This window comes from Saccoglossus kowalevskii, chromosome 11 (genome assembly GCF_978046115.1).
Source record: "Saccoglossus kowalevskii chromosome 11, keSacKowa6.1, whole genome shotgun sequence".
Lineage (NCBI taxonomy): Eukaryota > Metazoa > Hemichordata > Enteropneusta > Harrimaniidae > Saccoglossus > Saccoglossus kowalevskii.
In genome coordinates this window covers 36,874,993-36,889,970 of record NC_140651.1, presented here as the reverse complement: position 1 = coordinate 36,889,970, position 14,978 = coordinate 36,874,993, and the positions used below count along the sequence as shown (strand labels likewise).

Genomic DNA, 14,978 nt, shown 5'->3' with positions numbered 1-14,978 from the left:
GGTTGAAGTGTTATCTATTTTATGATGATATAAGTGTAGTAGTTGTATGACAGTCAATCACTACGATGTCAAACTAATGACAGTCAATCACTGCGATGTCAAACTAATGACAGTCAATCACTGCGATGTCAAACTAATGACAGTCAATCACTGCGATGTCAAACTAATGACAGTCAATCACTGAGTGTCAAACTAATGACAGTCAATCACTGAGTGTCAAACTAATGACAGTCAATCACTACGACGTCAAACTAATGACAGTCAATCACTACGACGTCAAACTAATGACAGTCAATCACTACGACGTCAAACTAATGACAGTCAATCACTACGACGTCAAACTAATGACAGTTGCTCACTACGACGTCAAACTAATGACAGTCGCTCACTACGACGTCAAACTAATGACAGTCGCTCACTGCGACGTCAAACTAATGACAGTCGCTCACTGCGACGTCAAACTAATGACAGTCGCTCATTACGACGTCAAACTAATAACAGTCGCTCACTACGATGTCAAACTAATGACAGTCGCTCACTGTGATGTCAAACTAATGACAGTCGCTCACTACGATGTCAAACTAATGACAGTCCCTCACTGTGATGTCAAACTAATGACAGTCGCTCACTACGATGTCAGACTAATGACAGTCAATCACTACGATGTCAAACTAATGACAGTCAATCACTACGATGTCAGACTAATGACAGTCAATCACTACGATGTCAAACTAATGACAGTCAATCACTGAGTGTCAAACTAATGACAGTCAATCACTACGATGTCAAACTAATGAGTCAATCACTACGATGTCAAACTAATGACAGTCAATCACTACGATGTCAGACTAATGACAGTCAATCACTACGATGTCAAACTAACGACAGTCAATCACAACGATGTCAAACTAATGACAGTCAATCACTACGATGTCAAACTAATGACAGTCAATCACTACGACGTCAAACTAATGACAGTCAATCACTACGTCGCCAAACATTTTCCATACAATGATACAAACAAGGTTAAAATGATTATGTTGTACGTGGTACTTACGATGCAACCCCAACAGCAACGTCATATTAGGATCTTGTCCTTGAGATCTTTGCATACATATCTGTACTATTCCCTGTAAATCACACAGACATCCCGATAACTCCTTCATCAACTTCTGATAAACTTTTAATGTTTCCGGTGACAATGACTGATTACATTCTTGTAATTTATCTTGTAAATTAAGATTGTGTTCATACATTTCTTGACTTTGGCCTGCCAGCTGGGTGAATGAATAAACATTTATTAATACCAATAATTGACCAATAATTTTTGAAATTCATTGATGTCAAAGTTTAGTTGAAAATCCTTGGAGCATACAGACAAACACAGACAAACAGACATCCATCAACTCCTGTGTGGTCTTTATTGACAGTGCAATGAATCAATGTACCTATTTAGGGGATATGACAATGATAAATTATCCTCATACCTTTTTCATAACTATTTAGGGGATATGACAATGATAAATTATCCTCATACCTCTTTCATACCTATTTAGGGGATATGACAATGATAAATTATCATCATACCTCTTTCATACCTATTTAGGGGATATGACAATGATAAATTATCCTCATACCTCTTTCATACCTATTTAGGGGATATGACAATGGTAAATTATTTTCATACCTCTTTCATATCAATTTAGGGAATATGACAATGATAAATTATCCTCATACCTCTTTCATACCTATTTAGGGGATATGACAATGATAAATTCTCCTCATACCACTTTCATACCTATTTAGGGGATATGACAATGATAAATTCTCCTCATACCTCTTTCATACCTATTTATGGGATATGACAATGATAAATTCTCCTCATACCTCTTTCATACCTATTTAGGGGATATGACAATGATAAATTATCATCATACCTCTTTCATACCTATTTAGGGGATATGACAATGATAAATTATCCTCATACCTCTTTCATACCTATTTAGGGGATATGACAATGGTAAATTATTTTCATACCTCTTTCATACCTATTTAGGGGATATGGCAATGATAAATTATCATCATACCTCTTTCATATCAATTTAGGGAATATGACAATGATAAATTATCCTCATACCTCTTTCATACCTATTTAGGGGATATGACAATGATAAATTCTCCTCATACCTCTTTCATACCTATTTAGGGGATATGACAATGATAAATTATCCTCATACCTCTTTCATACCTATTTAGGGGATATGACAATGATAAATTATCCTCATACCTCTTTCATACCTATTTAGGGGATATGACAATGATAAATTATCATCATACCTCTTTCATACCTATTTAGGGGATATGGCAATGATAAATTATCATCATACCTCTTTCATACCTATTTAGGGGATTTGACAATGATAAATTCTCCTCATACCTCTTTCATACCTATTTAGGGGATATGACAATGATAAATTGTCCTCATACCTCTTTCATACCTATTTAGGGGATATGACAATGATAAATTATCCTCATACCTCTTTCATACCTATTTAGGGGATATGACAACGATAAATTATCCTCATACCTCTTTCATACCTATTTAGGGGATATGACAATGATAAATTATCCTCATACCTCTTTCATACCTATTTAGGGGATATGACAATGATAAATTATCCTCATACCTCTTTCATACCTATTTAGGGGATATGACAATGATAAATTATCCTCATACCTCTTTCATACCTATTTAGGGGATATGACAACGATAAATTATCCTCATACCTCTTTCATACCTATTTAGGGGATATGACAACGATAAATTATCCTCATACCTCTTTCATACCTCTTTAGGGGATATGACAATGATAAATTATCCTCATACCTCTTTCATACCTATTTAGGGGATATGACAATGATAAATTATCCTCATACCTCTTTCATACCTATTTAGGGGATATGGCAATGATAAATTATCCTCATATCTCTTTCATACCTATTTAGGGGATATGACATGATAAATTATCCTCATACCTCTTTTATAACTATTTAGGGGATATGACAATGATAAATTATCCTCATACCTCTTTCATACCTATTTAGGGGATATGACAATGATAAATTATCCTCATACCTCTTTCATACCTATTTAGGGGATATGACAATGATAAATTATCCTCATACCTCTTTCATACCTATTTAGGGGATATGACAACGATAAATTATCCTCATACCTCTTTCATACCTATTTAGGGGATATGACAACGATAAATTATCCTCATACCTCTTTCATACCTCTTTAGGGGATATGACAATGATAAATTATCCTCATATCTCTTTCATACCTATTTAGGGGATATGACAATGATAAATTATCCTCATACAATGTAACTCTTTCATACCTATTTAGGGGATATGACAATGATAAATTATCCTCATACCTCTTTCATACCTATTTAGGGGATATGACAATGATAAATTATCCTCATACCTCTTTCATACCTATTTAGGGGATATGACAATGATAAATTATCCTCATATCTCTTTCATCCCTATTTAGGGGATATGACAATGATAAATTATCCTCATACCTCTTTCATACCTATTTTAATAGGGGATATGACAATGATAAATTATCCTCATACCTCTTTCATACCTATTTAGGGGATATGACAATGATAAATTATCATACCTCTTTCATACCTATTTAGGGGATATGACAATGATAAATTATCCTCATACCTCTTTTATAACTATTTAGGGGATATGACAATGATAAATTATCCTCATACAATGTACCTCTTTCATACCTATTTAGGGGATATGACAATGATAAATTATCCTCATACCTCTTTCATACCTCTTTAGGGGATATGACAATGATAAATTATCCACATACCTCTTTTATACCTATTTAGGGGATATGACAATGATAAATTATCCTCATACCTCTTTCATACCTCTTTAGGGGATATGACAATAATAAATTATCCACATACCTCTTTCATACCTCTTTAGGGATATGACAATGATAAATTATCCTCATACAATGTACCTCTTTCATACCTCTTTAGGGGATATGACAATGATAAATTATCCTCATATCTCTTTCATACCTATTTAGGGGATATGACAATGATAAATTATCCTCATACCTCTTTCATACCTATTTAGGGGATATGACAATGATAAATTCTCCTCATATCTCTTTCAAACCTCTTTAGGGGATATGACAATGATAAATTATCCTCATACCTCTTTCATACCTATTTAGGGGATATGACAATGATAAATTATACTCATACCTCTTTCATACCTCTTTAGGGGATATGACAATGATAAATTATCCTCATACCTCTTTTATACCTATTTAGGGGATATGACAATGATAAATTATCCTCATACCTCTTTCATACCTATTTAGGGGATATGACAATGATAAATTATCCTCATACAATGTAACTCTTTCATACCTATTTAGGGGATATGATAACGATAAATTATCCTCATACCTCTTTCATACCTCTTTAGGGGATATGACAATGATAAATTATCCTCATACAATGTAACTCTTTCATACCTATTTAGGGGATATGACAATGATAAATTATCCTCATACCTCTTTCATACCTATTTAGGGGATATGACAATGATAAATTATCCTCATACCTCTTTCATACCTATTTAGGGGATATGACAATGATAAATTATCCTCATATCTCTTTCATCCCTATTTAGGGGATATGACAATGATAAATTATCCTCATACCTCTTTCATACCTATTTTAATAGGGGATATGACAATGATAAATTATCCTCATACCTCTTTCATACCTATTTAGGGGATATGACAATGATAAATTATCATACCTCTTTCATACCTATTTAGGGGATATGACAATGATAAATTATCCTCATACCTCTTTTATAACTATTTAGGGGATATGACAATGATAAATTATCCTCATACAATGTACCTCTTTCATACCTATTTAGGGGATATGACAATGATAAATTATCCTCATACCTCTTTCATACCTCTTTAGGGGATATGACAATGATAAATTATCCACATACCTCTTTTATACCTATTTAGGGGATATGACAATGATAAATTATCCTCATACCTCTTTCATACCTCTTTAGGGGATATGACAATGATAAATTATCCACATACCTCTTTCATACCTCTTTAGGGATATGACAATGATAAATTATCCTCATACAATGTACCTCTTTCATACCTCTTTAGGGGATATGACAATGATAAATTATCCTCATATCTCTTTCATACCTATTTAGGGGATATGACAATGATAAATTATCCTCATACCTCTTTCATACCTATTTAGGGGATATGACAATGATAAATTCTCCTCATATCTCTTTCAAACCTCTTTAGGGGATATGACAATGATAAATTATCCTCATACCTCTTTCATACCTATTTAGGGGATATGACAATGATAAATTATCCTCATACCTCTTTCATACCTCTTTAGGGGATATGACAATGATAAATTATCCTCATACCTCTTTTATACCTATTTAGGGGATATGACAATGATAAATTATCCTCATACCTCTTTCATACCTATTTTGGGGATATGACAATGATAAATTATCCTCATACCTCTTTCATACCTATTTAGGGAATATGACAATGATAAATTATCCTCATACAATGTACCTCTTTCATACCTATTTAGGGGATATGACAACGATAAATTATCCTCATACCTCTTTCATACCTCTTTAGGGGATATGACAATGATAAATTATCTTCATACAATGTACCTCTTTCATACCTATTTAGGGGATATGACAATGATAAATTATCCTCATACAATGTACCTCTTTCATACCTATTTAGGGGATATGACAATGATAAATTCTCCTCATACCTCTTTCATACCTATTTAGGGGATATGACAATGATAAATTAGCCTCATACAATGTACCTCTTTCATACCTATTTAGGGGATATGACAACAATAAATTATCCTCATACCTCTTTCATACCTCTTTAGGGAATATGACAATGATAAATTCTCCTCATACCTCTTTCATACCTATTTAGGGGATATGACAATGATAAATTATCCTCATACCTCTTTCATACCTATTTAGGGGATATGGCAATGATAAATTATCCTCATATCTCTTTCATACCTATTTAGGGGATATGACATGATAAATTATCCTCATATCTCTTTCATACCTATTTAGGGGATATGACATGATAAATTATCCTCATACCTCTTTTATAACTATTTAGGGGATATGACAATGATAAATTCTCCTCATACCTCTTTCATACCTCTTTAGGGGATATGACAATGATAAATTCTCCTCATACCTCTTTCATACCTATTTAGGGGATATGGCAATGATAAATTATCCTCATACCTCTTTTATAACTATTTAGGGGATATGACAATGATAAATTCTCCTCATACCTCTTTCATACCTCTTTAGGGGATATGACAATGATAAATTATCCTCATACCTCTTTTATAACTATTTAGGGGATATGACAATGATAAATTATCCTCATACCTCTTTCATACCTATTTAGGGGATATGACAATGATAAATTCTCCTCATACCTCTTTCATACCTATTTAGGGGATATGACAATGATAAATTCTCCTCATACCTCTTTCATACCTATTTAGGGGATATGACAATGATAAATTATCCTCATACCTCTTTCATACCTCTTTAGGGGATATGACAATGGTAAATTCTCCTTATACCTCCTTCATACCTATTTAGGGGATATGACAATGATAAATTCTCCTCATACCTCTTTCATACCTATTTAGGGGATATGACAACGATAAATTATCCTCATACCTCTTTCATACCTATTTAGGAGATATGACAATGATAAATTATCCTCATACCTCTTTCATACCTATTTAGGGGATATGACAATGATAAATTATCCTCATACCTCTTTCATACCTATTTAGGGGATATGACAATGATAAATTATCTTCATACCTCTTTTATAACTATTTAGGAGATATGACAACGATAAATTATCGTCATACCTCTTTAGGGGATATGACAATGATAAATTATCCTCATATCTCTTTTATACCTATTTAGGGGATATGACAATGATAAATTATCCTCATACCTCTTTCATACCTCTTTAGGGGATATGACAATGATAAATTATCCTCATACCTCTTTTATACCTATTTAGGGGATATGACAATGATAAATTATCCTCATACCTCTTTCATACCTATTTTGGGGATATGACAATGATAAATTATCCTCATACCTCTTTCATACCTATTTAGGGGATATGACAATGATAAATTATCCTCATACAATGTACCTCTTTCATACCTATTTAGGGGATATGACAACGATAAATTATCCTCATACCTCTTTCATACCTCTTTAGGGGATATGACAATGATAAATTATCTTCATACAATGTACCTCTTTCATACCTATTTAGGGGATATGACAATGATAAATTATCCTCATACAATGTACCTCTTTCATACCTATTTAGGGGATATGACAATGATAAATTCTCCTCATACCTCTTTCATACCTATTTAGGGGATATGACAATGATAAATTAGCCTCATACAATGTACCTCTTTCATACCTATTTAGGGGATATGACAACAATAAATTATCCTCATACCTCTTTCATACCTCTTTAGGGGATATGACAATGATAAATTATCATCATACCTTTTTCATACCTATTTAGGGGATATGACAATGATAAATTCTCCTCATACCTCTTTCATACCTATTTAGGGGATATGACAATGATAAATTCTCCTCATACCTCTTTCATACCTATTTAGGGGATATGACAATGATAAATTCTCCTCATACCTCTTTTATAACTATTCAGGGGATATGACAATGGTAAATTATTTTCATACCTCTTTCATATCTATTTAGGGGATATGGCAATGATAAATTATCCTCATACCTCTTTCATACCTCTTTAGGGGATATGACAATGGTAAATTATCCTCATACCTTTTTCATACCTATTTTGGGGACATGACAATGATAAATTCTCGTCATACCTCTTTCATACCTATTTAGGGGATATGACAATGATAAATTCTCCTCATACCTCTTTCATACCTATTTAGAAGATATGACAATGATAAATTCTCCTCATACCTCTTTCATACCTATTTAGGGGATATGGCAACGATAAATTATCCTCATACCTCTTTCATACCTATTTAGGGGATATGACAATGATAAATTATCCTCATACCTCTTTCATACCTATTTAGGGGATATGACAATGATAAATTATCCTCATACAATGTACCTCTTTCATACCTATTTAGGGGATATGACAACAATAAATTATCCTCATACCTCTTTCATACCTCTTTAGGGGATATGACAATGATAAATTATCATGATACCTTTTTCATACCTATTTAGGGGATATGACAATGATAAATTCTCCTCATACCTCTTTCATACCTATTTAGGGGATATGACAATGATAAATTATCCTCATACCTCTTTTATACCTATTTAGGGGATATGACAATGATAAATTATCCTCATACCTCTTTCATACCTATTTTGGGGATATGACAATGATAAATTATCCTCATACCTCTTTCATACCTATTTAGGGGATATGACAATGATAAATTATCCTCATACAATGTACCTCTTTCATACCTATTTAGGGGATATGACAACGATGAATTATCCTCATACCTCTTTCATACCTCTTTAGGGGATATGACAATGATAAATTATCTTCATACAATGTACCTCTTTCATACCTATTTAGGGGATATGACAATGATAAATTATCCTCATACAATGTACCTCTTTCATACCTATTTAGGGGATATGACAATGATAAATTCTCCTCATACCTCTTTCATACCTATTTAGGGGATATGACAATGATAAATTAGCCTCATACAATGTACCTCTTTCATACCTATTTAGGGGATATGACAACAATAAATTATCCTCATACCTCTTTCATACCTCTTTAGGGGATATGACAATGATAAATTATCATCATACCTTTTTCATACCTATTTAGGGGATATGACAATGATAAATTCTCCTCATACCTCTTTTATACCTATTTAGGGAATATGACAATGATAAATTCTCCTCATACCTCTTTTATACCTATTTAGGGAATATGACAATGATAAATTCTCCTCATACCTCTTTCATACCTATTTAGGGGATATGACAATGATAAATTCTCCTCATACCTCTTTCATACCTATTTAGAAGATATGACAATGATAAATTCTCCTCATACCTCTTTCATACCTATTTAGGGGATATGGCAACGATAAATTATCCTCATACCTCTTTCATACCTATTTAGGGGATATGACAATGATAAATTATCCTCATACCTCTTTCATACCTATTTAGGGGATATGACAATGATAAATTATCCTCATACAATGTACCTCTTTCATACCTATTTAGGGGATATGACAACAATAAATTATCCTCATACCTCTTTCATACCTCTTTAGGGGATATGACAATGATAAATTATCATGATACCTTTTTCATACCTATTTAGAGGATATGACAATGATAAATTCTCCTCATACCTCTTTCATACCTATTTAGGGGATATGACAATGATAAATTATCCTCATACCTCTTTTATACCTATTTAGGGGATATGACAATGATAAATTATCCTCATACCTCTTTCATACCTATTTAGGGGATATGACAATGATAAATTATCCTCATACCTCTTTTATACCTATTTAGGGGATATGACAATGATAAATTCTCCTCATACCTCTTTCATACCTATTTAGGGGATATGACAATGATAAATTCTCCTCATACCTCTTTCATACCTATTTAGGTCATATGACAATGATAAATTCTCCTCATACCTCTTTTATAACTATTTAGGGGATATGACAATGGTAAATTATTTTCATAACTCTTTCATATCTATTTAGGGGATATGGCACTGATAAATTATCCTCATACCTCTTTCATACCTATTTAGGGGATATGACAATGATAAATTATCCTCATACCTCTTTCATACCTATTTAGGGGATATGACAACGATAAATTATCCTCATATCTCTTTCATACCTCTTTAGGGGATATGACAATGATAAATTCTCCTCATACCTCTTTCATACCTATTTAGGGGATATGACAACGATAAATTATCATCATACCTCTTTCATACCTATTTAGGGGATATGACAATGATAAATTCTCCTCATACCCCTTTCATACCTATTTAGGGGATATGACAATGATAAATTCTCCTCATACCTCTTTCATACCTCTTTAGGGGATATGACAATGGTAAATTATCCTCATACCTCTTTTATAACTATTTAGGGGATATGACAATGATAAATTCTCCTCATACCTCTTTCATACCTCTTTAGGGGATATGACAATGATAAATTATCCTCATACAATGTACCTCTTTCATACCTATTTAGGGGATATGACAATGATAAATTCTCCTCATACCTCTTTCATACCTATTTAGGGGATATGACAACGATAAATTATCATCATACCTCTTTCATACCTATTTAGGGGATATGACAATGATAAATTCTCCTCATACCCCTTTCATACCTATTTAGGGGATATGACAATGATAAATTATCCTCATACCTCTTTCATACCTCTTTAGGGGATATGACAATGATAAATTATCCTCATACTTCTTTCATACCTATTTTGGGGATATGACAATGATAAATTCTCCTCATACCTCTTTCATACCTATTTAGGGGATATGACAATGATAAATTCTCCTCATACCTCTTTCATACCTATTTAGGGGATATGACAATGATAAATTCTCCTCATACCTCTTTCATACCTATTTAGGGGATATGACAATGATAAATTCTCCTCATACCTCTTTCATACCTATTTAGGGGATATGACAATGATAAATTCTCCTCATACCTCTTTCATACCTATTTAGGGGATATAACAATGATAAATTCTCCTCATACCTCTTTTATAACTATTTAGGGGATATGACAATGGTAAATTATTTTCATACCTCTTTCATATCTATTTAGGGGATATGGCAATGATAAATTATCCTCATACCTCTTTCATACCTATTTAGGGGATATGACAATGATAAATTCTCCTCATACCTCTTTCATACCTATTTAGGGGATATGACAATGATAAATTCTCCTCATACCTCTTTCATACCTATTTAGGGGATATGACAATGATAAATTCTCCTCATACCTCTTTCATACCTATTTAGGGGATATGACAATGGTAAATTCTCCTCATACCTCTTTTATAACTATTTAGGGGATATGACAATGGTAAATTATTTTCATACCTCTTTCATATCTATTTAGGGGATATGGCAATGATAAATTCTCCTCATACCTCTTTCATACCTATTTAGGGGATATGACAATGATAAATTATCCTCATACCTCTTTCATACCTATTTAGGGGATATGACAATGATAAATTATCATGATACCTTTTTCATACCTATTTAGGGGATATGACAATGATAAATTCTCCTCATACCTCTTTCATACCTATTTAGGGGATATGACAATGATAAATTATCCTCATACCTCTTTTATACCTATTTAGGGGATATGACAATGATAAATTATCCTCATACCTCTTTCATACCTATTTAGGGGATATGACAATGATAAATTATCCTCATACCTCTTTTATACCTATTTAGGGGATATGACAATGATAAATTCTCCTCATACCTCTTTCATACCTATTTAGGGGATATGACAATGATAAATTCTCCTCATACCTCTTTCATACCTATTTAGGGGATATGACAATGATAAATTATCCTCATACCTCTTTCATACCTATTTAGGGGATATGACAACGATAAATTATCCTCATATCTCTTTCATACCTATTTAGGGGATATGACAATGATAAATTATCCTCATACCTCTTTCATACTTCTTTAGGGGATATGACAACGATAAATTATCCTCATATCTCTTTCATACCTATTTAGGGGATATAACAATGATAAATTATCCTCATACCTCTTTCATACCTCTTTAGGGGATATGACAAGGGTAAATTATCCTCATACCTTTTTCATACCTATTTTGGGGATATGACAATGATAAATTCTCCTCATACCTCTTTCATACCTATTTAGGGGATATGACAATGATAAATTCTCCTCATACCTCTTTCATACCTATTTAGGGGATATGACAATGATAAATTCTCCTCATACCTCTTTCATACCTATTTAGGGGATATGACAATGATAAATTCTCCTCATACCTCTGTCATACCTATTTAGGGGATATGACAATGATAAATTCTCCTCATACCTCTTTTATAACTATTTAGGGGATATGACAATGGTAAATTATTTTCATACCTCTTTCATATCTATTTAGGGGATATGGCAATGATAAATTATCCTCATACCTCTTTCATACCTATTTAGGGGATATGACAATGATAAATTCTCCTCATACCTCTTTCATACCTATTTAGGGGATATGACAATGATAAATTCTCCTCATACCTCTTTCATACCTATTTAGGGGATATGACAATGATAAATTCTCCTCATACCTCTTTCATACCTATTTAGGGGATATGACAATGGTAAATTCTCCTCATACCTCTTTTATAACTATTTAGGGGATATGGCAATGATAAATTCTCCTCATACCTCTTTCATACCTATTTAGGGGATATGACAATGATAAATTATCCTCATACCTCTTTCATACCTATTTAGGGGATATGACAATGATAAATTATCATGATACCTTTTTCATACCTATTTAGGGGATATGACAATGATAAATTCTCCTCATACCTCTTTCATACCTATTTAGGGGATATGACAATGATAAATTATCCTCATACCTCTTTTATACCTATTTAGGGGATATGACAATGATAAATTATCCTCATACCTCTTTCATACCTATTTAGGGGATATGACAATGATAAATTATCCTCATACCTCTTTTATACCTATTTAGGGGATATGACAATGATAAATTCTCCTCATACCTCTTTCATACCTATTTAGGGGATATGACAATGATAAATTCTCCTCATACCTCTTTCATACCTATTTAGGGGATATGACAATGATAAATTATCCTCATACCTCTTTCATACCTATTTAGGGGATATGACAACGATAAATTATCCTCATATCTCTTTCATACCTATTTAGGGGATATGACAATGATAAATTATCCTCATACCTCTTTCATACTTCTTTAGGGGATATGACAACGATAAATTATCTTCATATCTCTTTCATACCTATTTAGGGGATATGACAATGATAAATTATCCTCATACCTCTTTCATACCTCTTTAGGGGATATGACAATGGTAAATTATCCTCATACCTTTTTCATACCTATTTTGGGGATATGACAATGATAAATTCTCCTCATACCTCTTTCATACCTATTTAGGGGATATGACAATGATAAATTCTCCTCATACCTCTTTCATACCTATTTAGGGGATATGACAATGATAAATTCTCCTCATACCTCTTTCATACCTATTTAGGGGATATGACAATGATAAATTCTCCTCATACCTCTTTCATACCTATTTAGGGGATATGACAATGATAAATTCTCCTCATACCTCTTTCATACCTATTTAGGGGATATGACAATGATAAATTCTCCTCATACCTCTTTTATAACTATTTAGGGGATATGACAATGGTAAAATATTTTCATACCTCTTTCATATCTATTTAGGGGATATGGCAATGATAAATTATCCTCATACCTCTTTCATACCTATTTAGGGGATATGACAATGATAAATTCTCCTCATACCTCTTTCATACCTATTTAGGGGATATGACAATGATAAATTCTCCTCATACCTCTTTCATACCTATTTAGGGGATATGACAATGATAAATTCTCCTCATACCTCTTTCATACCTATTTAGGGGATATGACAATGATAAATTCTCCTCATACCTCTTTTATAACTATTTAGGGGATATGACAATGGTAAATTATTTTCATACCTCTTTCATATCTATTTAGGGGATATGGCAATGATAAATTCTCCTCATACCTCTTTCATACCTATTTAGGGGATATGGCAACGATAAATTATCCTCATACCTCTTTCATACCTATTTAGGGGATATGACAATGATAAATTATCCTCATACCTCTTTCATACCTATTTAGGGGATATGACAATGATAAATTATCCTCATACCTCATTCATACCTATTTAGGGGATATGACAATGGTAAATTATCCTCATACCTCTTTTATACCTATTTAGGGGATATGACAATGATAAATTATCCTCATACCTCTTTCATACCTATTTAGGGGATATGACAATGATAAATTATCCTCATACCTCTTTCATACCTATTTAGGGGATATGACAATGATAAATTATCCTCATACAATGTACCTCTTTCATACCTATTTAGGGGATATGACAACAATAAATTATCCTCATACCTCTTTCATACCTATTTAGGGGATATGACAATGATAAATTATCATCATACCTCTTTCATACCTATTTAGGGGATATGACAATGATAAATTATCCTCATATCTCTTTCATACCTATTTAGGGGATATGACAATGGTAAATTATCCTCATACCTCTTTCATACCTATTTAGGGGATATGACAATGATAAATTATCCTCATACCTCTTTTATACCTATTTAGGGGATATGACAATGATAAATTATCCTCATATCTCTTTCATACCTATTTAGGGGATATGACAATGGTAAATTATCCTCATACCTCTTTCATACCTATTTAGGGGATATGACAATGATAAATTCTCCTCATACCTCTTTCATACCCTATTTAGGGGATATGACAATGATAAATTCTCCTCATACCTCTTTCATACCTATTTAGGGGATATGACAATGATAAATTCTC

The 14,978-nt window shown here is 32.8% G+C and overlaps 1 protein-coding gene across 1 annotated transcript in view; it reads right to left on the bottom strand.

Moving 5' to 3' along the window:
* Positions 1–14,978, bottom strand: part of LOC102806612 (centrosomal protein of 85 kDa-like) — an 88,028-nt gene that overhangs the window by 4,226 nt on the left and 68,824 nt on the right. The window contains exon 11 of the mRNA XM_085505161.1: positions 1,058–1,277. Within this exon, the coding sequence (XP_085361287.1) occupies positions 1,058–1,277 (220 nt within the window). The remainder of the gene's footprint in view (positions 1–1,057; positions 1,278–14,978) is intronic.